The sequence below is a fragment of the Epinephelus fuscoguttatus genome, linkage group LG24, assembly GCF_011397635.1.
Source record: "Epinephelus fuscoguttatus linkage group LG24, E.fuscoguttatus.final_Chr_v1".
Classification (NCBI taxonomy): Eukaryota; Metazoa; Chordata; class Actinopteri; order Perciformes; family Serranidae; genus Epinephelus; species Epinephelus fuscoguttatus.
The window spans coordinates 14552015-14572911 of NC_064775.1; the positions used below are offsets into that span (position 1 = coordinate 14552015).

Here is a 20897-nt window from a genome sequence, read left to right on the forward strand (position 1 = left end):
TGAGCCTTAGCCTTCGGTGAATGACCTGTTTGATCAACTCGGCATCTGACCATTCTGTCTCTTTTTGTCCCTTTCCAGCCACCAGACCCAGACGACATGCTGGGATCATCCTAAGATGGCCGAGCTCTACCAGTCTCTGGGTAAGAGATTGAAAAGTCATGTGTTGTCATGAATTCCTGACCTGCATGACTGTGATTTAAGATGCGGTATCACTTCATGAATGACAAGATGAAATGTAGAAATTATGACGCTGTTTACTTTAAGTCCATCATCTCCCTTTTCTTCACCTCTAACTCCGTTTCATCTCCGTTCTTGTTTCTCTTCCTTTAGCTGACCTGAACAATGTTCGATTCTCGGCCTATCGAACAGCCATGAAGCTCAGACGCCTTCAGAAGGCTCTCTGCTGTAAGTACCCTCAGCCTATATATAGTTTGCATACCTCTCCTCAACGTGTGTCTCATATAGGGTTCTCATCTCTTGCGTGAAATACACTCCTCTCTCGTCACGAGTGTTCCTCTCATTGTGTTCCAGCCCTCCTACACTCCTCCTTTGTTCTTTCTTTTCTTACATCTCTCTGTCTCACTCTTTTTCTTAATTCACCTCATTTGCTGCAGCATTCTTCTTCTCCATCGTCTCCTCTTCACTTCCTCCTTTGTGTATTCTTCTTTCCTCCTCCTCTTTTTCTTCTCACTCACTTTTCTTTGTGTCTCTGCTCTGCCATCAGTCTGCATGTGTGTGTATCCATATGTGTGTTTACTCATCCCTCTCGCTGGTGAAGCTGGAGAGTGTGAGCCGCCTACATGCTGTTCAGTGTGTGATATGTTTTAAGGTGTATAGCGGGCTGCAACTGTATAGCACAGAAGTACTATTTATGTGAAGGTATTTTTCTAAAAATAAAAATGAACAGGTTTTGTGATTAACACTGGTGACGGAAGCATGGTGGTGAAATTTTCATTTCCTTAACCCCTTGCTCACATTATTCCCGGCAGCAGACTGGATGGGCCGTTCCATCTTCATAATAATACTCTCTGTTTCTTCTTCTTTTTCTTTTTACTTTACCAGGTTAATCTAGCTCAGTTATTTTTCCACCTTTTTTATGGATTATTTAGATTCCTTTACCTTAAAATTACTGCTTCTCTCATCCATCAGTCTGATCTGATCAGGCCTGATCAAATCGACAAATCAGTTATCCACCCCACGACTCAAAACTTGCTGCTGAGGGGGAAAAAAAAATTCTGCCTGTGCTGCATTCACAGACCAGCAAAAACTTTTGAATTTAGATACACAAGGACACAAAGGCCAGGAAACAGTAAGCAAGCAACCCCCAAACTGCAACATTTTCAAAAGGTCAAGCTTCAACAAATTCAAACTAATGTGTAGTTGGCTGTAATTCATTTGAATGCATCCCAGGTGGCCTACCCTACAGTGAACATGGCATCATATCTAGATTTTAGAATTTTACAATATTTTAATATCTTTCAAGTCTGACTTGGAGTTTGAATTATAAATTGAAATGAGATCCCGGATTCATCAGTATCGATTCAGTTTGCTTCTCTCCTGCTGTCCACCATGTTGTGTGTTCTTGGAAGAGAAAAAGGCCAGCTGTGCCAAAAACAAGACTTAACAGTTTTATGAGTCACAAAATTCACAAAGACAGCAAACTTGCAAGACAGCGTCTGAGAGTTAACACTGGCGGGTTTTGATCACAGCTCTTGTCTGTAAAATGATCCAAAATGATTTTTTTTTTGAAGTTGTAGTTCAGTTTGTAGCCTTCATCCCATCACTTCCATCACCGTCCACTGACCATGCCAGGATAATTTAAGGAGTGTTTGGGCTCTCTCCCCTGTCTGCCCGTCCTTTAGTGGACTTCATGAATGATTAAAGCCTTGTTTCCATCAAGCAGTCTGGCTCACTTCAGTTCATTACTCATAACAATGGTTATTTATGTGTTTCCTTTGTCAAAAGTTGTGCATGGTACCAATCGCACCACACTATTTCATCTTGTTTTTTTACCCATCTGTTGAGATACCTAGGACACTGACACTATACTAAAAGGTGGAGCTAGAAACACTGCAGTGTGTTGATTTGTGAGGACTCAGATCTCAGGTTAAGGTATATGTCCATATGGGTTCCATACATTGAAAAGGTACTGTACCTAAAGTGTTTGGAAAGGCAGCTAAAGATGAATAATGTCATACTTTATTGATCCCTGGAGTAACGTCACCGTCCTTGAGCAGCATTAAGCTCAGGGACACTTTAAACACAGAGAATTTGAACCCAGCAGGTCCGGTTGAAGGACAGTGTGAGCTCAGCAGTAGGACACTCTCAGCTCTGTGTGTGTGTGTGTGTGTGTGTGTGTGTGTGTGTGTGTGTGTGTGTGTGTGTGTCTGTGTCTGTGTCTGTGTCTGTGTCTGCTAGCTAACGGTCCTCCGCTCTCTCCATCTGCAGTGGACCTGCTGAGCATGCCGATGGCATGCGAGGTGTTCGATCAGCACGGCCTGAAGCAGAACGAGCAGCTGCTGGACATCTCCCAGCTGGTCACCTGTCTGACCAGCCTGTACCAGCGGCTGGAGCAGAGCCACTCTCACCTGGTCAACGTCCCGCTCTGTGTGGACATGTGCCTCAACTGGCTGCTCAATGTCTACGACACGTACGTGCAGCGCACTGCGCACGCGGAGAAGAGTTTCCAGTATATCGGTGAGATTTAACATACTCTGACATGTTGTTTTGTTGGTCGTAGTGGTCGCACCGGAAAGATCCGGACTCTGTCATTCAAAACTGGAATCATCTCACTCTGCAAGGCTCACCTGGAGGATAAATACAGATGTAAGTAATGCACACACACAGGGGGGTGTAGTGATTGTTAAATACACTTTGAACCAGTCACCCGCCGTGTTTTCACACGTATGGGATGAAATATGAGGGAGTCGGGGTCTCATAATTCTCTGTGCAGGAAAAACCCGACATCACTGCTGTCATCGCTCTGACACAGTTGAGCCAATCACAGTGGAGCATGAGAGCAATGGCTCTACGAATGAATTGGCTTCTCCAGCAAATCATATTCATATTGTTGTCTGGATATTGCAGAGCAGCAGGACGCGAACACACAGCACCACAAATGTGCAGCCAGTTGGTGTAGTTTTTGTCAGGACAATTAGTGCAGAATGAGTAATAAAACAATAGTTTGTTGAAGCTTTTTGTCAAGCTGCAACAATCTCACTTTCTTCCAGTCATAATCCGGCTGTATCTCGAGTAATTAATGGTGACATCATGTTGTAATGGTGAGATACAGAAGCATAAACAGGTAGAATACTGAGTTATAAACGGCCTGTCTGATAACATGTAGAGGTGTGTCTGTGGTTATATTGTAACCATCATCTTTCCCTTTGTAATCCCCTCACTCTCCTCCTCCCCCCTCCACCCTTAAGTCTTGTTCAGACAGGTTGCCAGCGCGACAGGTTTCTGTGACCAGCGTCGTCTAGGCCTCCTCCTCCACGACTCCATCCAGATCCCCCGACAGCTTGGCGAGGTCGCCTCCTTTGGCGGCTCCAACATTGAGCCTTCCGTCCGCAGCTGCTTCCAGTTTGTACGTGACACACTCTCCCACACAAACTCCTCTTTTTAAGCATTTTGTTTTGAGTTAGCAGATGAATTTTTAGAGTTATGGTCAGTCATGATGAATGTACTCGCTATTTATAGCAACAGGACAGTCAAATGCTGATATAGCCCACATGTCTATTTGCGCTGATGCCTGAGGTCTTCCAGATGAAGGCTACATATTAGCATAGCCCCACCAAGTGTGAGGGTTTGTTTATATCAGGCTAAATCAGGTTTATTTATAGGAAGCAGCTGGATGTTGTTTTACAGAAAAACAGAAAAAAACAGAGCTTTACAGAAAATAAAGGGCAGAACATCGATAAAAACAAGGATGATAACAACAAGAGGGACAACAAGTGCACAACAGACTCCAGGAAACAGGGCCAGAGTGTCTTCGTGTGAATGGCAGCCTGTACGGGATCAAACAAATGATCGCTGACTGCTGCAGAGATGTTGCTGGAATGGAAACATGGGGAAATCTCACAAACAAACAGGACAGAATGAACACCATATATCTATCTGTGCATGGGCGCTTAAATGATAAAGTGTGTGACAGCACCGAGAGGCGAGGAAAGGAAAGTCGCCAGCTCTTTAGACCAACATTCCCTTTGTGTTTCTTGATGTTTGGGAGCAGACAGCATCAACGTTTGAGCCACAAAACAAGCAGCAAATCCAGCATTCACATAATTTTTTTTTCCAAAGGATTCCAGTAATTGCAGTCTGACTGGATTATCCCTAATCTCCAAAAGATGATCCAGCATTTTCATGTTTAAAGTCCCCGCTTTGGACACCGAATTTAGCTCTTTTCCTCAAATGTATTCTGAAAGCAAAACCATTGTTATGTGTTCAACAGAGGGAATACTGAGGAAAACGACAGTTTGCTAAAACCCTCCCGCATACAGCAATCGACCAATCTCATATTAAACAACCAAGACTGACCAAGCCTGTCAAGCTTTGGATTCCTACACATGTTGAAGTGGTGTGCAGCCTGAATACAACACCTGCACAAATGACAGATTACTATAAAACCCAGAACTTGTATTATTTCTACTTACACTATTTCTACGGATGTTGCCATGCAGTTTGCGAGCATGGTTAAGATATGTCACAGATTTTGGGAGACAAGAGGACAAAATGACTTGATTTTCTCTGGAAACAAAAAATAACTAATGTTGTAATGAACACTATAGCCAGAAACCAGGATCAGTGATGGTACAATAAAGTTAAATTCAGTACCAAGTTGTGAGGTTATGTGTTGTGTGTTAGAGCCGAGACTAACATATCCAGTGTGTAGCAGTTCTACACTGTGTGGGAGGCAGCTGCTCCTGGATCTTTGTATATCAGTTTTGGCTAACGTTAACGGCTTTGTCTTTACTGGAATTAGATTTCACACTCCAGCAGCTCCAGCCCAACTTCTTACTTGAGAAAGTGTTACTTTCATAGACACGTTGGTCAGTCATCTTCCTAAATACTTTCTCTTTTGTTATGTTAACAGTGAGAACATGCTGTTTTATGTGAGTATGTATGCTAAGTGGCTAAAAAGGGCTATGTTAGAACAAAACAACACTCCAAACTTTCTTATGAAACTAGACTTGTACTAGGACTAGCTAGCTCTATATGTCAGGCTGTGTAGGACAGGGGCGCAATCTTGTGAGGTACACAATCTGTTAACCTCTGCTACCAAGTGTATGTGCTCAGTCCAAAAAACAAGATAGTTTACAATGTAGAGAGCTTTGATATCAATATCTTAATAAGCTAGCTAGCTACAGCCAGTAAAATCTGCAGTGACAAAAATGATCTCAGCCAGAAATGATAAGTTATTTTTGTCTTGTTCTTCTTGATCTTGAAATCACATACCCATTGGTTTGAAAATGACTAAGAATTTCAAGTGGTAAATCTGCAATGCTTGTCATCGTTAACTGCACATGTGGTATGCAAGAATGGAGAGCTAGGCAGGCGTAGCAAGCATCAAATTGTCATTTCTGGAATCGTAGTCCCCTGGGAATAAAAATCAGCATGTGGAGCCTCCTGTCTATGTCTGCTTTATTGCGATGATTTCATTGAAGGCATTTTGCACACACATTGATTGACAGAAGCGCTAATAAAAGCATTGATATATGTGAGCTGTCAACATCAAGCCTTCATGTTTTTGTGGTTATAATAATCTGGTTCCTTGATTGTTTGTACCTTGAAGCATCACAGACTTTTTCAGTGGCATTAGAAGTTGAGAAATCTTTGCAGACATAATATGTATAAATTATGTTCTGGCACTTGTGTCTGTCAGTGCTAATTTCAATCATTGTCACCAACAGAAGGCATCTGCTTTCATTTTCAGTTATTATGAGGCTTGAACACGGCATCCTTCTTCTGGGTGGATGAAGCCAATATGTTGTCTCCGTCCGATTCTTTCATTTAGAGCACGAGATATGATAAAAGGCTCAGTGATTTCCTAAACAGCTGGTCACTGTAGTTTCTGACAAACATTACAAATATCAGGAAATTGCATTGCAGAATTTGTTTTGGACTATTTTAAGGGACGGATTAATTTATAAATGGTGCTCTAGGATTGTGTTGTGTGGGACAGAAAGATTTAATTAATTTATTCATTGTTATATTTGCAAACAATGCCAACATGTAATTTGTTCTTCTTCCCAGGCTAACAACAAACCCGAGCTGGAAGCGGCCATGTTCTTGGACTGGATGCGCCTGGAACCTCAGTCCATGGTGTGGTTACCTGTCCTGCACCGTGTCGCTGCTGCCGAGACCGCCAAGCACCAGGCCAAGTGTAACATCTGCAAGGAGTGTCCCATCATAGGATTCAGGTACAGCTGGAGCACAACCACTTTTAATCTTACAGTACAAACGTGCCTTAAAGAGTTCACTTTTTTGTCTCTGGCTTCATAGGTGAATGTTCCATATGTAATCCAATTTATGAGCCGCACATCTGAATGTCTAATCAAAAGAAATGAGCAGAAATCAGAGCCATTTTGCCGTAGAGCATTATAATCTTCATCTCATTACATAGTGGGCAATAAAACACAGAATTAATTTCATTTTCAATTAAGCCCAAATGAACGTAAATGAGAATTATGCTCTTTTGTGGTGCAGTACAGAACCTTCAAGGTTCCATTGTCAGGAGGGTTGAACTGGATTTGAGTGCACATAGAGATCCTTGGCTTCTGGACTTGATAAAATATGTTTTCATCTATCCATGTTTAATCTATAGCATATATCAGCAGCCCATTAGCTATCTATATGTATATATTTTAACCCTTATCACACCAACATATTTAACATACAAGGACTATCAACTGAATGATTGACTGTAATAAACAACCATCATAACAACATTTTAACTTATTCCTTCTCAAAACATTATTTATTAGTTATGTTATCAATGTAATCTGAGAAGAAACAGATTATTATTATAAATTGCATCTTATATCCCAAGTATGATACATATCCTTTGATTTTAGTATCTTGGGGTCATCGACGGAGCACGTGAGGAAATCTGTGTCCACTGTATCTTTTTTCTGTCTGGGAAACCCTTTACTTTAAAGAGTTAAACATATTTGCATCTCACCATAGTGTTTCCAATGAATGTCAGAGGGAGAAAACATTGCTCTTTATCATGGAGATAATATAGAAAAACTTTTGATTTTGAGAGAAGAGTGAGCATTCTTGTCCCTGTAGTGCTCTTCTTTATTTTGCGCAGTAGACGAGAAGCAAGGTATCCATATTTATTTTTTATGTGTTGTACAGACACTTGAACAAATGAAAAAGAGAGATGGCTCCCTAGTTTGCTCCACAAAGCTGTTCTTTTTATCTCGACGCCCGTGAGGTGTTTTATAATCAGCTATTCGAAACTCGAAGCTTCAGCAGCTATTCAGAGAAGCTGCATTGATAATTGCCAAATTGATGTTACAGGGGAGTGAGTTTTATATTTCTTGTTTATCATATTTTCTGCTCATATTGGGCCACATGTGAGAGGCACTCACCAGATTCGTAAGAGGGATTAAAGAGAATTTGACACATTCACCAATTTTCCTTTTAAGAGTTTTCTCAAGTAAAAATAAAACATTTTTTTCGGGGTTATTATAACAGAGTTAAGAGACCTGAGATCCAGCTGTGGAAAAGGCTGTGATCCTGTTTGTCTCCTTAATCTAATTCAACAGCAACAGCGGAGCAGTAAAGCAGCCCGCTTGTACATGTGAATGATTGATGATCTGATTATACTGACAGAACTGCAGTCATATTTGTAACCTCAGCCCTTAAGATGCTGGTGAAGCCCAAGAGGTTTTTTTCCTCAACCAGTGGTTGGGACCTGGAAAGGGAGGTGTGTCTGTCCTATTGTTGGTGGGCCCCTTCACTACAAGAGCAGTGATAAATTTTAATGAAGTGTCCCAGGGCCAGAGAATAAATATCTCATTTAGGTACAGAGCTGAAAGAATTTTAACTACTCCCGCCCTGGAGACAGAACCGTAAATTCCCCTCTTTTATTGATTCTCTCCCTTTTTCTATTCCTGATTCTCCGCCATCTCCTTTTTTTCTTTTTGCTCTCTTTTATCTGCGCTCTTTTCTTTTCCCTCCCACGTCTCCGCTCTCCTTGTCCTTTTGTCTTCTTTTGCTTTCTTGACCTCCCTCCTTCGTTCTCTCTTTCTCTCCCCCAGATATCGGAGTCTGAAACATTTCAACTATGACATTTGCCAAAGCTGCTTCTTCTCCGGTCGCGTCGCCAAGGGACACAAGATGCAGTACCCCATGGTCGAGTACTGCACTCCGGTATGAATACATTTATATGTTCCTGCTCTGCATTGTGTAAATGAAAACGGTGAAGATGTGAATTTTAAGGTGCCAGAAAGTCGAATAATTTTCTTCCTCCAGTTATGAAGTGGAAGCCAAAAGCTTGCCACAGTAAATTAATCTTGAGTGGAGAATGTGGATGCGTTTTTCTCCCAGTGTACATCCTGGCTGCGCCTTCAACACACCTTTCATTTGGTGAGCAGCATGGACTGTATAAAATAATGGACATAGCCACTGTAGTCACATCACCCATTGGTTTGTGGACTCCTGTTTTAAAGCCTCAAGTTTGGTTTTTACATTCATTTACAACTATGGCTAACTGTGATAATGCTAATGCTAATAAAATAAAAAACAGGCTTAAAACCTTTAAAACAAAATGTACTTCCTGGAAAAACTGAACATCTGACTCCTTAGCACATCTTTTGTACAACTTACTCTGTGATTTTGGGGTTACACCATGGTTATTTTACCTAACCACCATTGTTGCTGTGGTAGTGACATAATCAGATGGTACCCAAATGTCACCCAAAGTGGCCACAGGGAAATTAGCAATAGAGATGAAAAAAAAATGAGATTATAGTGGGGCATTTTGCAGCTATTTTTCTCATGAGTTGGTACAGACCAAGCTTCTGCACCAGGACAGAAATTAGATATTTTTGGTCGTAGACAATCTCTGACATAACACAGAAAGTCATGGAAAACCTGAGGCTGAAATAAAGACACTGAAGCCCTGGCTGAGAGTCATAAATCTGTTTCCTCTTTCTTCTTACTGTAATGACACACTTGGGCCCGACAAAGACGGCATTAACTGCACTCACTAGAAGTGTGAATAAAGGTAAAAGGGCCTTGAAATAAATTAGCAGTGTGTTCTGCAAGGTGTGTGTGCGCATGTGTGTGAGCGTGCCCCACTCCCATGGTGTAAACAAAGCCACCTTTGTGCCCTGTGCCTCACCAGACTACATCAGGGGAGGATGTCAGGGACTTTGCCAAGGTGCTGAAGAACAAGTTCAGGACTAAGCGCTACTTCGCCAAACACCCACGCATGGGCTACCTGCCTGTCCAGACCATCCTGGAGGGAGACAACATGGAAACGTGAGTCTCACACACACACACACACACACACACACACACACGAAGAGAATTAGGTTTTATTACAAACTGAGAGACACTCCCATTTATTGACCTGAAGTAGACAAAAACACACTGAAAGCTCACAACTCTCTGATCTAATTTCAATCCATGCATATATACACACATTTACTACCATGTATTGACATGCAATGCAGTGTAGCTGCAGTCTCAGAACATATTTATCTGTGATAGTGTGTGCAGTAGTTTGTTTATCCGTGTCAATTATGTGTTTTATGCTTCTTATTGTTGAGGGATGTGGGAGAAGTTGTGGTGACTGTAAGCAGCAACCATGACCCCTTGGCTCCAGTTAGCAGAAGGCTAAACTATTAGGAGTATTTTCTCTCCACCTCTGAATCCCTTTGCCAATATTGACATGTCTTCTGTTTTGTTTGTTGTCAGACTCTCTTTTAGACTCCCTTGTTGATAAATCCGTCTTCCATTGTTGGGTTGCTTTGCAGTGTTGGCAGTTTTTGCCAATGCTGGACTAGCAACTTTCTCTGCAGGATTCTCCGCCATTGAATCAGGCTTTTAGCGACGGGAAGTGCACATGCATCTGCATTTTAAAATGACCTGTGATTGGCTGAAGTCTGATGTTCTAAAGCCTGAAAACAGAGCCACAGGGAGATGCAGAAGTCTAGTTTCTTCTCAGTCCACTCGAATAACGATATGCTTAAAGTTTACTTTGATATTTTTGTCCAGTATTGCCAAAATGAAACTCTCTTCCCCAGCTTTAAACACGGGCTGAATACTTATGATTATGGAAATCCGGATGACCTTTAATATGACTGTTAGCTGAAGCTACACAGTCAGTAATAACGGATGTAATGGCACTTGAAGAAGAATGATGAATGTCTCTCTGTTATTCAGTCAAGGCCGAGCTTTCAGTGCTGCAGGCTCGATATGAATATCTGCACACCTGAAACACAAAGACTCTGTAATGTAAATGATGAAAGAAGAAACACAGCAATACTCCATATTGTAAAGGCTTTACAATTGTAGGCACTTATGGTCTTTAAAGCGATTGATGACTTGAAGGGTGACGCAAATGTGAGAGTGATCACACCCACACACATATACAGATATACAGGCGCAGTGTCATTTCATCCAGGATTAATGTGTTACTGTGAATTGTGTTTGTCCTTCTGCGATGCAACAGCGCGCGCGCACACACACACACACACACACACACACACACACACACACACACACACACACACCCCTTCATATTGTGTATGTGTGATAGATGTTCTTGACTTCACTTTCTTAAAGACAAATGCACTCACGTGTAAGTGCATGCACACATGAAGGTTTGATACATCACATATTATGAGTATTTTATTAATTATATCTGAAATAGTATAGAGTATTAATTGTAACTGTGTGTCTGTTTTGTGTGTGTATGTGTGTGACATGCACTATGCAGTAACTCCTGTTTTATCACTATGTCTTGTTTGTGTCAGTCTGGTTTCACACTCCTCCCTGTCCGCCCCCCTGCTGCCCCGTCATACTACAGCCCCCATCATGCCTTGCTGTGCAGTGTCCTCCCACTTCCTGTGTCATCATCTCACATTTTTTTGTCTTTCAGTCCTGTCACTCTGATCAACTTCTGGCCCGTAGACCATGCGTGAGTACCTGGCTGGCACATGCACACACACACACACACACACACACACTGAACATCTACATTCAGTCTTGTGTTCAAATATTCTCTTGCTCAAATACAGCAACAAACACATGATTATATTTTCTTCTTTTAATTATACACACAAATTCTTTTTTTAGTTGCACTCTCTTGCATATACACAAACACACACACACTCTCTCAACTCCACCCATTTCACACTCATTGTGTAGTGCCATTCTGTTTGTAGTCGTGGTGGTTTACATCTCACAGTTTCTTGCTGCTGCTTGACCCCACATTCACCTGCACATCTGAGATTCAGGATAATTCACTCTTCTGATTCTGACTTTCGACAAGAACTATCAAGGCCAGGAAAAACTGTAAAATAATGACTTGATTATTAACGTTAATTAACCAGTTTCTGACCGATTCGAAATCTACCTGTTCACCTGGTCTAGATCGCAGCAACGCTCACACTCAAAAATGGCTACTTTTGTGCCACTTGTGGTAAAGTGTCATGTATCAGTTCTGAGTGGTATTGAATATTAGTATTCTGTACACTGCTTTTTACTGGTATATATGACTTTTCAGCTTCATAGACTGATATATGTTAAGGTATACTGCAGTGGTGAAAGTTAGCCAATTAAACAGCCCTGCTGTTCCACTGATAGATGCCACACTTTGACATAATGTCCATTAGCAAATAGCATTAGCATTGTGGGCCAGTTTTTTGTCCAAGACTACACTCAATATGATCATCGTACAGGGTTGATATGTCTACAGCCAGACCCACTACCTAAACAATCAGAAAACATTCATAACACCAGTACTCAGTATTGGCTTGGATTATGTGTTTGGTAGCCCCCAACTCTCAAGGTACCCCTAAAACCCCCAATAGAGCGTCCCGAAAGCGGCCAACACAGAGACACTGTGTCCCCCCGGCAGCCGTCCCCCAGCTTCCCTTCCCTCCTAGGCTCTGGAGGGTTGGAGAGAGCACTGACACATTGAGTCGTAGGGCTTGGTATATACTTGCTTTACAGTTCAGAAACAGATTGTCATAACACAAAGGACAAAATGTGTCTAGTGATAAATTGTGAGAAATGGAGGAGAATTGTGACCTCTGGAGGAAATCCGGATAGGGCAATGAAAAACTTGATTCTCCCAGAAATATCAGGAGGGTTGGCAAGTATGGCATCAACTAAAACACAAGTGTCACATCATCAGTGAGTCTGTGAAAAGTCTTATCTGACAGTGAAACGTGAATGGCAATATGTCTATAAGGCACGAACAGCAGCAACACATCATTTTCAGCAGTTAATGTCACTTAGCATCAGTTTAACATAAGTGATATGCTAATAAGGGCCATAAGTCTGTAAAATGGTAGCTGCACACCAGTAAGTGGCATATATCTTCGAATCAAGCATTAGAATTGTAGTAAAGAAAGATGTACCAAAGTGTTCTATGGTGAACAACCTCCTGACATATTTTATTTTAAGACATAATTTCATGTTTTTGGATTATCCTGACATTTTTCCTCTTTCATTTACCTTTACTTTGTGCTGAAAACTCATCTGTTTGCCTCTTGACAGATAAAACTTCCAAACGTCAAGGTGCCTTTGTGAAGGGAAGTTTTCAGGATTTTATAGAGTCAAACCCTAATTTCTCAAGGACTAAAACACTGCAGGAAAAGTTGTAGAATCCTCAGAGACTCATGGTTAATGATGTCAAAATACTGATCTTTCCCTCGGCAGACAAGGTGTGAGATCTCAGATCCGACGCATCTTTTGAAGTGAAGGCAAATGTATTCCAAGCCAGGAGTGCAGGATACAAGCAGGGAGCTTATTTACAGAGCATTTTCACACCACCACACATCTGTGCCTCGTACTGTCGCTCCCCTCATAGCTGGATTCATGCAGCTTGTGCATGTGCGCGCGCGTGTGTGTGTGTTGGGATTAATGAGTCTCTCCTGGTTGGATTCTTGAATTTCTCTTTTTCCTGTCTCCCTCTCTGTCTCTCTGTCGCAGGCCCGGATCATCCCCACAGCTCTCACATGACGACACACATACTCGGATCGAGCACTACGCCAACCGGTAACACACTATCTGCATTCAGCAGCGGCTCCTTGCAGTGTAGACTCACAGTGTTGCGAACAGGATGCAATGAAATAACCTTTCCTCGTGCTCCAGTTTTGCATTCCCTGCTGCTATCCTCGGCCCTGTGAGCTTTGCAAATAATGGCTCCTCCAGAGAGCTCTCTCAGACACCAGAAACATTTTGATTGATGTGATTTGGAATAATGAATTTGGAGAAAATGTTAAAGCACAGCACACTTCCTGCAATGGGCTGTCTGTCTTCCCCCCACTGTGTTCACGCAGCCGTTAACTCACAGGGGATCGGTTGCCCTAATTCCTTGCTGACGCCGTTCCGGGGAACTTGCAGTCCAAATTCTCATGTTCATTCCACTTAATAGACCTAAAAGCTGATCATTAAAGAGCTTTTTGGTATTTAAAAGCTGTTAGTCACATATTAGAGGTATTTTTACCCCAGAACAAGTCAGATTATTCTCATCTAGTGAAAGCTTCCACACCCACTCAGGCATGTGTGAATGCAATTGTTCGCAACCCAGTGGGTCTATTTTAGTAATTTAGCCAGAGCAACCCTATTAAATGCTAACACTAAAGATGTGAACCGACCTTTCAGGCACATGTCATATACAGTGAGTCCAAAAACTGTCTGGTTTTGCGTGTGGTTTAATACAGGAGACAATGGTCACAAATCTTCTATATTCCCCTGAAGATGAGATAAAGGTACAGGAAACTAAGTTCTCAATTGTGTCTACATATCTGCATTTCGGTACATTTCACTACACTTCGTTGCCAGTTTATTAGGTACACCTTTAATGCAGTCTAAGACAACAGTCCTGTAATTAATCCTCCCTTCAAAATGATCATACAGTTGATCAGCACCTCTCTAAACTAAAATACGAATGACTTAATGACTGTCAATAACACATAAAACTTTTTCAGGATTGAACAAGACCAGTGCAAAAATGGCTGCAGTGTAATCCCTGTAGGCAATTGAGCTTTGTCAAGTTATGTTCACTAAAAGTTCTCGTTTTTGCTACTGACAGGATCAGATTGTTGTTATAAGTGTCTGACAAGATAATTGAAATGATCCTAACAGAGGTAGACCTTTTTGATTAAGAGGAAGATCTTTTTTGTTTAACCAGAAACAGCGCCACAGTCGCCTACGCCATAAAATAAACAGTGATTTAAGTATGTTTGGAGCCATCATATTTTCACATTTAACTGGGTTAATTAAGTTTTTTTTCTTCCAGCTAGACCAGAATTTGTGATTGTTGGAACAGTGGGAAGATGAATCAAGGCGGTTTTTGGGAGTTTTGTTTTGCTTCTGTTGACTTTGAAGGAAGTGTGTAAGAGGATAGAATTCCCCGTTTATTTAAATGAAGTCTGGTGAGTTTGACCAGTTAATCAAAAAGGATCTAATTCTTCTGCAAAGAGGTCTATCTCTGTAGGGGTCTTTATCATTATCGTGTCCGATACTTTAAATAATCTGAGTCTGTCAGTGTCAGAAACAAGCACTTTTTGTGGACGTAAGTGGACAGTGTTCAATTGCCCCCATGGATGACACTACAGCCTGTTTTGACACTGCTGGTTGCAGCAGTCTCACTCAATACGGGACCAATTTAAAAAAAAAAATGTTGTTCCAATTAGTCACTTAGATGAAAAGACCATGAGAAAATAAGGTCCAGGTTGAAAAATATTGAAGTTACCCTTTAACAGCAACTGATAACATTTCTAAGACCTGCTGGCAAAACAACACTAGTGTTGCATATTTAGCCACAGTCTCACAATTATGAGTAACCTGTACCTTTTAACATCTGAAACATTTAATTCCAGATCAACACTCCAGATATTTATGGCTGTATATGACAGTGCTTTGAAATTAGTTTATGCACGATTGTTGATTTTTCTTTTTCAATGGAGAATGGGATACCTTGACAAACTCCATGTGACTCTTTGTACCACAAAGTATTTACCATTTTATGTGAAACTCTTTACTTGTACGTATTATAACTGCAGGGGTTTTCTCATCAAAGAAAAACAGTATTTACATCTAACTTTTTGCACCATTGGTTAAATACTGAATGATTTTTCTGTCAGGGAAGCAAATAGTATACGACTGAACAAAAATGTCAAGATATCCCTTTGCATACAGTGAAACTGAATCTGTTCACATGATGGAGTGATGCATTGACTTTTTGGTGAATAAGCGTTCTGCAGTGAGAGTCCAGTATATGCTAATGCATCTGAGATGTTGCTTGTGCCATCCAGTGCGCCAGCATGTGCGCTCGAAAACCTCATCAATACTGGACTCAGAGGAGAGGATACCCATCAATATTGTTGTGGTGCCACACTGAGTCAATCAGAGCTTATTCACCAAAACATTTCAGTGTTCCTGCAGTTTGCAGTGATCCTAACTGCTCCCCGAAACCCACCGCTGAGGAACAAGAAGCAGTCAAATCAATCAAACTATGAGTCAATCAACCAGCTGATCAATCGGTCATTGAATCAGTCAGTCGGCCACTGTTGGCATTTCTCAGTAGAGTCAGTGTGAGGTCTGAGCCACAGGCCAAGTCTTTGATCCCTGCCAGAGAGTGTTTGACACCACTCACTGTTGCCTCAGGCTAACACACACACACCACACACATATATATATATAAATACACACATGCTGACGGACGCACATGCTGAGTCACATGCTTCCCTCCAGGCCTGTGCTCTCAGCCCCTGTCGTGTCAAGATCTGGCGGAATCCAGATACCATCCAGCAGATTAAAGGAAGGTGGTAGGGCAAAGAAGTAACATAATTAAGCCTTGAGTGAGCTGATGGCCCCCAAACTACAAGGTTATCTCTTGTTTCTGTAGCGTGCAGCAGCTTATGAGTACAAATACACAGGCCTGGGCAGATGCCAGTCTGTCACAGTCCATCTGCTTAAATGCTCACTGCCAAGCACCAAGCTTTCTTTCTTTCTTTTTTTTTTTTATTTGAGCACTGATAAAACCCCCAAAATGTCTTTACTTTTTGGGCACACACTCACACCACCAGGAAACTGATCTAGTGGAGATAGCGACAGGGCAATTTAAATCTTTGGCTTTTCGCTCATAGCTGTTTTATCATGATGGATCTTTTGAGAAGCACAGCCGGGAGGTTTGTTTACAAGGCCGTCTTAATGGCCAGACTCTGGTTTCTCAAACATAATACCAGGGTTTAAGTATCAGTTCAACAGAGCTATGAAAGACATATTTTCTCAGTTATTGCTAATGGTATCTAGCCATGCATATATTTATCTCCCTTGCCTCCACCCAAATACAATGGAGATGAATAGAATTTTGTTTGTAGGGCTCAAAACATCCTTAAAAATTGACACTTAAAGCTTAAATAGCAGTGTATTTTTATGGGAACTACTTTCTGCGAGAGAAAAAAAACGGTCTCTATGAAAACTAAAATATCAGAGACAGATATCTCAAAACAAAATGAATAAAACAACAATAAAACAAATAAAACAAAACTATTTGATATTAAGTGCATTGCTTATGTTCTGTAAAAGACATTTGTCCATCTGTCCACCTTCTGTACATGATAAAAGTAGGTTCTTGCAAAGAATGAAACATGAAGATTGGTAGGCTAAATATGGAGCTAGAGCAACGGCAAATAGCCAGTTCCCTAAAATGTTAAGGTATTTCGTAAAGATACAACTAGGCTAGTAATTTAAGTTACTCAGAAGTTCAGTATTACTTTCATGTCTGGTCATTGTGGAAGTAGAGTCTGAAGGTGGTTAGCTTAGGTTAGCATAAAGACTGAAGCAGGAGAAAACAGCTTGCTTTGCTCACTCCAATGTTCAAAGAAAACAACTCCCACAACCTCTAAAGCTCTCTGATAAACGTGTCTTTTAATGTTTGTTACAAAACTGAAATGTAAAAACAAATATTTCTAAGCTTTGGACTAAGCCAGGCTAGCTGTTTCCTCCCATTTCCAGTCTTTATGCTAGGCTAAGCTAGTCGACTCCTGGCTTTAGCTTGATAGATAACACAGTGTGAGATTCACCTTTGCCAAAAGCAAATAGAATATTGAATTACTCCTTTTAAAGAATTACAAAAACAAACCATAGTATTTTGCAAGAAACCAACGTCTGTCTGTTTAAACCCTCCCTGGATCCTGTGTTTAACATATGTTAAACGCACCAGAGATGTGACCACTGTAAATCACAGTTAGTGAGGCTGTTACACAAGTCAGTCAGACCAAATGGCAGTATTATGTGTTAGACATCTGCCAGTTGCCACTTTTATAGGGCAGCAGCTTTCAAGACAATACGAGCCAACTTGTATAAAATATAAAAAGGCCACATTCTGAAGGTGCAGCTTTAGTTTATAGTGTGTCAGTTTTAAACACTATAAAATAAAGTGCAATAGACAGCAGGATACAGAGGGCTGTACACAGTGTGTCTAGCATACCATGTTAACTTTTTGTCATATTTACTAAAACTGTCACTATATCCTGACAGCAGTACATGAGACAGATAATCTTCCTCCTCCTTCTTAAAGTGCTTCTCATGGCATTTGCAAGAATTCACCGCTTGTGAACTGTGGTCAAACGGTCGAACTGGGCAGCGCTGATCAAACATGAACCAAGATTCTGTTACTGAGTTGCCCATTTCTCACCTCAAATGTTTACAGAAACATATGTTATTGTGCCATTTGGCTGTAAAATGAGAAAGTTTGCTCCAGCCAGTGGGCAGTGCTTCATTTTCGCTCGACTCTTTTGAACATGGAAGCCGCATCACAAACTTATAGGGATATACCCGACTCAGAATTATGTCAGTTGAATCGGTTTTGCCAGTTCAATACAAATATATATGACTATTTGTTCCTTTTTTCCAGAGTTTGAGAGTTTGAATGGGGGTTTAAATCTTTGACTTTCAGGGGGCAGCTCTAAAAGCGTTTTCATTTTACAGCTAAACAGTACACTAAAATATGTTTCTGGAAACCTTTGAGGTGAGAAATAGGCAACTCAGTAACAGAATCTTGGTTCATGTTTGATCAGCGCTGCCCAGTTTGATCACAGTCCACGAGCTACGATTTACATGATTTACAGCTGCGTTTTAGACTCTTCAGCTCTGATTGTTTTCTTTCAGCTGCAGTGGATTCATCCAAACGACATAAGAAGCACTACAAGGAGGCAGAGGAACATGATTTTTTATTTCACAGATAATCTCTCTCATGTACTGCTGTGCGGATGTAGTGACAGTTTCAGCAGTTATGAAAAAAAGTTGTTCATATAAAAGTTACCACCTACAGCTGAAAGGGTAAAATGCTAACAACATGCCAAACACAGAGGAACTCCAACAGTCTCAACAACAAAAAACATCATGATTACCAAAATTTCCCTCATTAGTCCCGCTGCTGTTCGCACAACTAGTGTAACTGGAGACACCCATCCTCATTTTCCTCCCATCAGGAAACATTTTCTGCCATTAGTTCTGTGAAAATCAGCTCCCACAGAGTTGGAGTTTACCCATCACAGGACAACCTGCACATTAGGTTACACCCTGAAAAAACAAAAACACAATCGTGTCAGTAAAATATCTGAATTCTGTTTTGAGGTGGATTTTCCCTCCACAATCTGCTACTTGCTGGACCGTTTGGTTTTGGGACTGACTGCTCTGTTTCTCCCCCCTCCGCAGGTTAGCAGAAATGGAGAATCGTAATGGCTCTTATCTGAATGACAGTATCTCACCCAATGAGAGCATGTGAGAACCGCTTTTTGTTTGTTTGCTTTGTTTTGCCAACCTCCTCACCCACTGATTGGCTCACTGTGTGTGAACTGGCTCTGTCTTCTTTGTTTTCATTGGCTGGTTGTGATATTTGTCAGTGACTGTGTTTACTTGTGCTCAATATTCTGGATACATATTATGGTTTCATTTGTGTTTGCACCATCGTATCCCATACAGATTTACTGTTTATCTGATATTACCAGGTAATATCAGTACATCTCATGTATTGTATTGATATTGTCCTCAGGGATAAGATTTTCTCTGGGTGATTATGATTGGTATATTAGATTCATATGCAGCTCGTTAACAAAATCCCAGCATCCCAAGTAGTGGAAGTTTAGTAAAATGTACAGTATATATGTCAGCATATACGTCCACACTCTGTTTAAACTCATCATTGTAACTATGCATTTGCTTTCACTGATTCCCTGTCTTCAAAAATGTTGTATTCACATAGTACAAAGGAATTTAATTATGTTAAACAGGAAGTTTTGTGTGGTACAGAGAGAGGAACAGAAAACTCTGCTGTTTAGTTATTAGAGCTGGTCAAAATCGTAATAATTTAAATCACGGTGAGCATCTTGGCCTTTAGCATTAAGGTCCGTTCTCACCAGACTCGTGGGTCAAAGTTCTCCAAAGTAGAAGTTAATCTGAAAATTCGGATCGACTTTGTGAGTGAGAAAATCCACAGACCGTGGTGATTCCATTAAAATGCATTGATTTTTATAGCAACATTTCGTATTTTTTATTTTAAGTACTGGTGCTTTACTCTTCTCCATTTCTCAATTTAACCAGCAAGCAACATCTGTGGGTTCTGAAAATTAGATTTCAGTCATAAACACGATGCTGAAATTCCTTTGACAGAAATTCTTAACAGCCAAAGTCTCCAGATGATCTGAAACGATGCTTTCGTTTTTTTCTCTCATTTTTCACGAATTTAATTTTAAGGTTTAAGACCATTTCTGTGCACACAAAAGACTCAATTCTCTCAAATTTTGATCACAAATTTGTTTAAAACAATGTAATTGAGCACTTCTCCTTTGGACGTCCTGAACTAGTGTGGTAACAAGGGGTCTGTGGTTGTGAGCTCGGTTGGATATACTGCCAAATTCAGATTCAGTTCACAGGTAACAATTCTGGTGGACATTCCTGCAGTCAGCCTGCCAATGCCATGCTATCTTAAAACTTGTGTTGTGTGATAAAACTCTGCATTTTAGAGTGGCCTTCATGACCACCCCAAGACACACCTGTGTCGTAACAATGCTGTTTAATCAGCATCCTGATATGCCTGATATGTCAGGTGGATGGATTGTCTTGGAAAAACAAGTGCTTACCAATATGAATTTTAAGAAATTGGTGACCAAATTTTGTGTCTTTTAAGGACCAGGGAAGTCTTAGACCTTTAACTTAAACCTGTGAAAAATGGTAGCAAAAATAAAACTGTTGCTTCTAAAGTTTTATTGAACGTAAATCCTCTTTGCAGTCATCCGTTTATGAGTCCAAATCATTTAGTGTGTAATGTACTTTGACGGTAACTTTGTGGTAACTTGAGTGGCCATTGGTAGATTACATGTAATATTTGATAAACTAAGTGACAAGTGATTGAAGTAGTGCGTTGGCGATTTAATATTACACTTCCATAAAGTTGAAAGTGGCTTATGAGAAACTGAATCAAAGCAGCAAAGGCTGAGAAATCCTTACTTTTCGTCCACAACATGGGTCAAACCCCAAAACCAAAACTGTAAAAGCGGAGTAATATTTTTCTTCATCTTACAAAATGTATTACTGTGTAATATGCATAACATCTGTTTTTTATTCAAATGAAGAAGATGCAGTCACCAGGTGTGCTCTGATTTTATTTAAATTACTGTTTTCAGCAAGCTAAAAAGAAA

The 20897-nt window shown here is 40.8% G+C and overlaps 1 protein-coding gene across 13 annotated transcripts in view; it reads left to right on the forward strand.

Moving 5' to 3' along the window:
• dmd (dystrophin) overlaps positions 1-20897 on the forward strand; it is a 360279-nt gene that overhangs the window by 327410 nt on the left and 11972 nt on the right. For 11 of the 13 annotated variants that reach the window (XM_049569632.1, XM_049569640.1, XM_049569631.1 and 8 more), the window contains 11 exons: positions 79-140; positions 331-405; positions 2449-2650; positions 2741-2826; positions 3429-3586; positions 6253-6419; positions 8268-8379; positions 9356-9492; positions 11117-11155; positions 13177-13242; positions 18916-18981. In XM_049569632.1, coding sequence (XP_049425589.1) covers positions 79-140; positions 331-405; positions 2449-2650; positions 2741-2826; positions 3429-3586; positions 6253-6419; positions 8268-8379; positions 9356-9492; positions 11117-11155; positions 13177-13242; positions 18916-18981 — 1170 coding nt within the window. The remainder of the gene's footprint in view (positions 1-78; positions 141-330; positions 406-2448; positions 2651-2740; positions 2827-3428; positions 3587-6252; positions 6420-8267; positions 8380-9355; positions 9493-11116; positions 11156-13176; positions 13243-18915; positions 18982-20897) is intronic. The other 2 variants (XM_049569639.1, XM_049569643.1) reach the window with 1 other exon arrangement.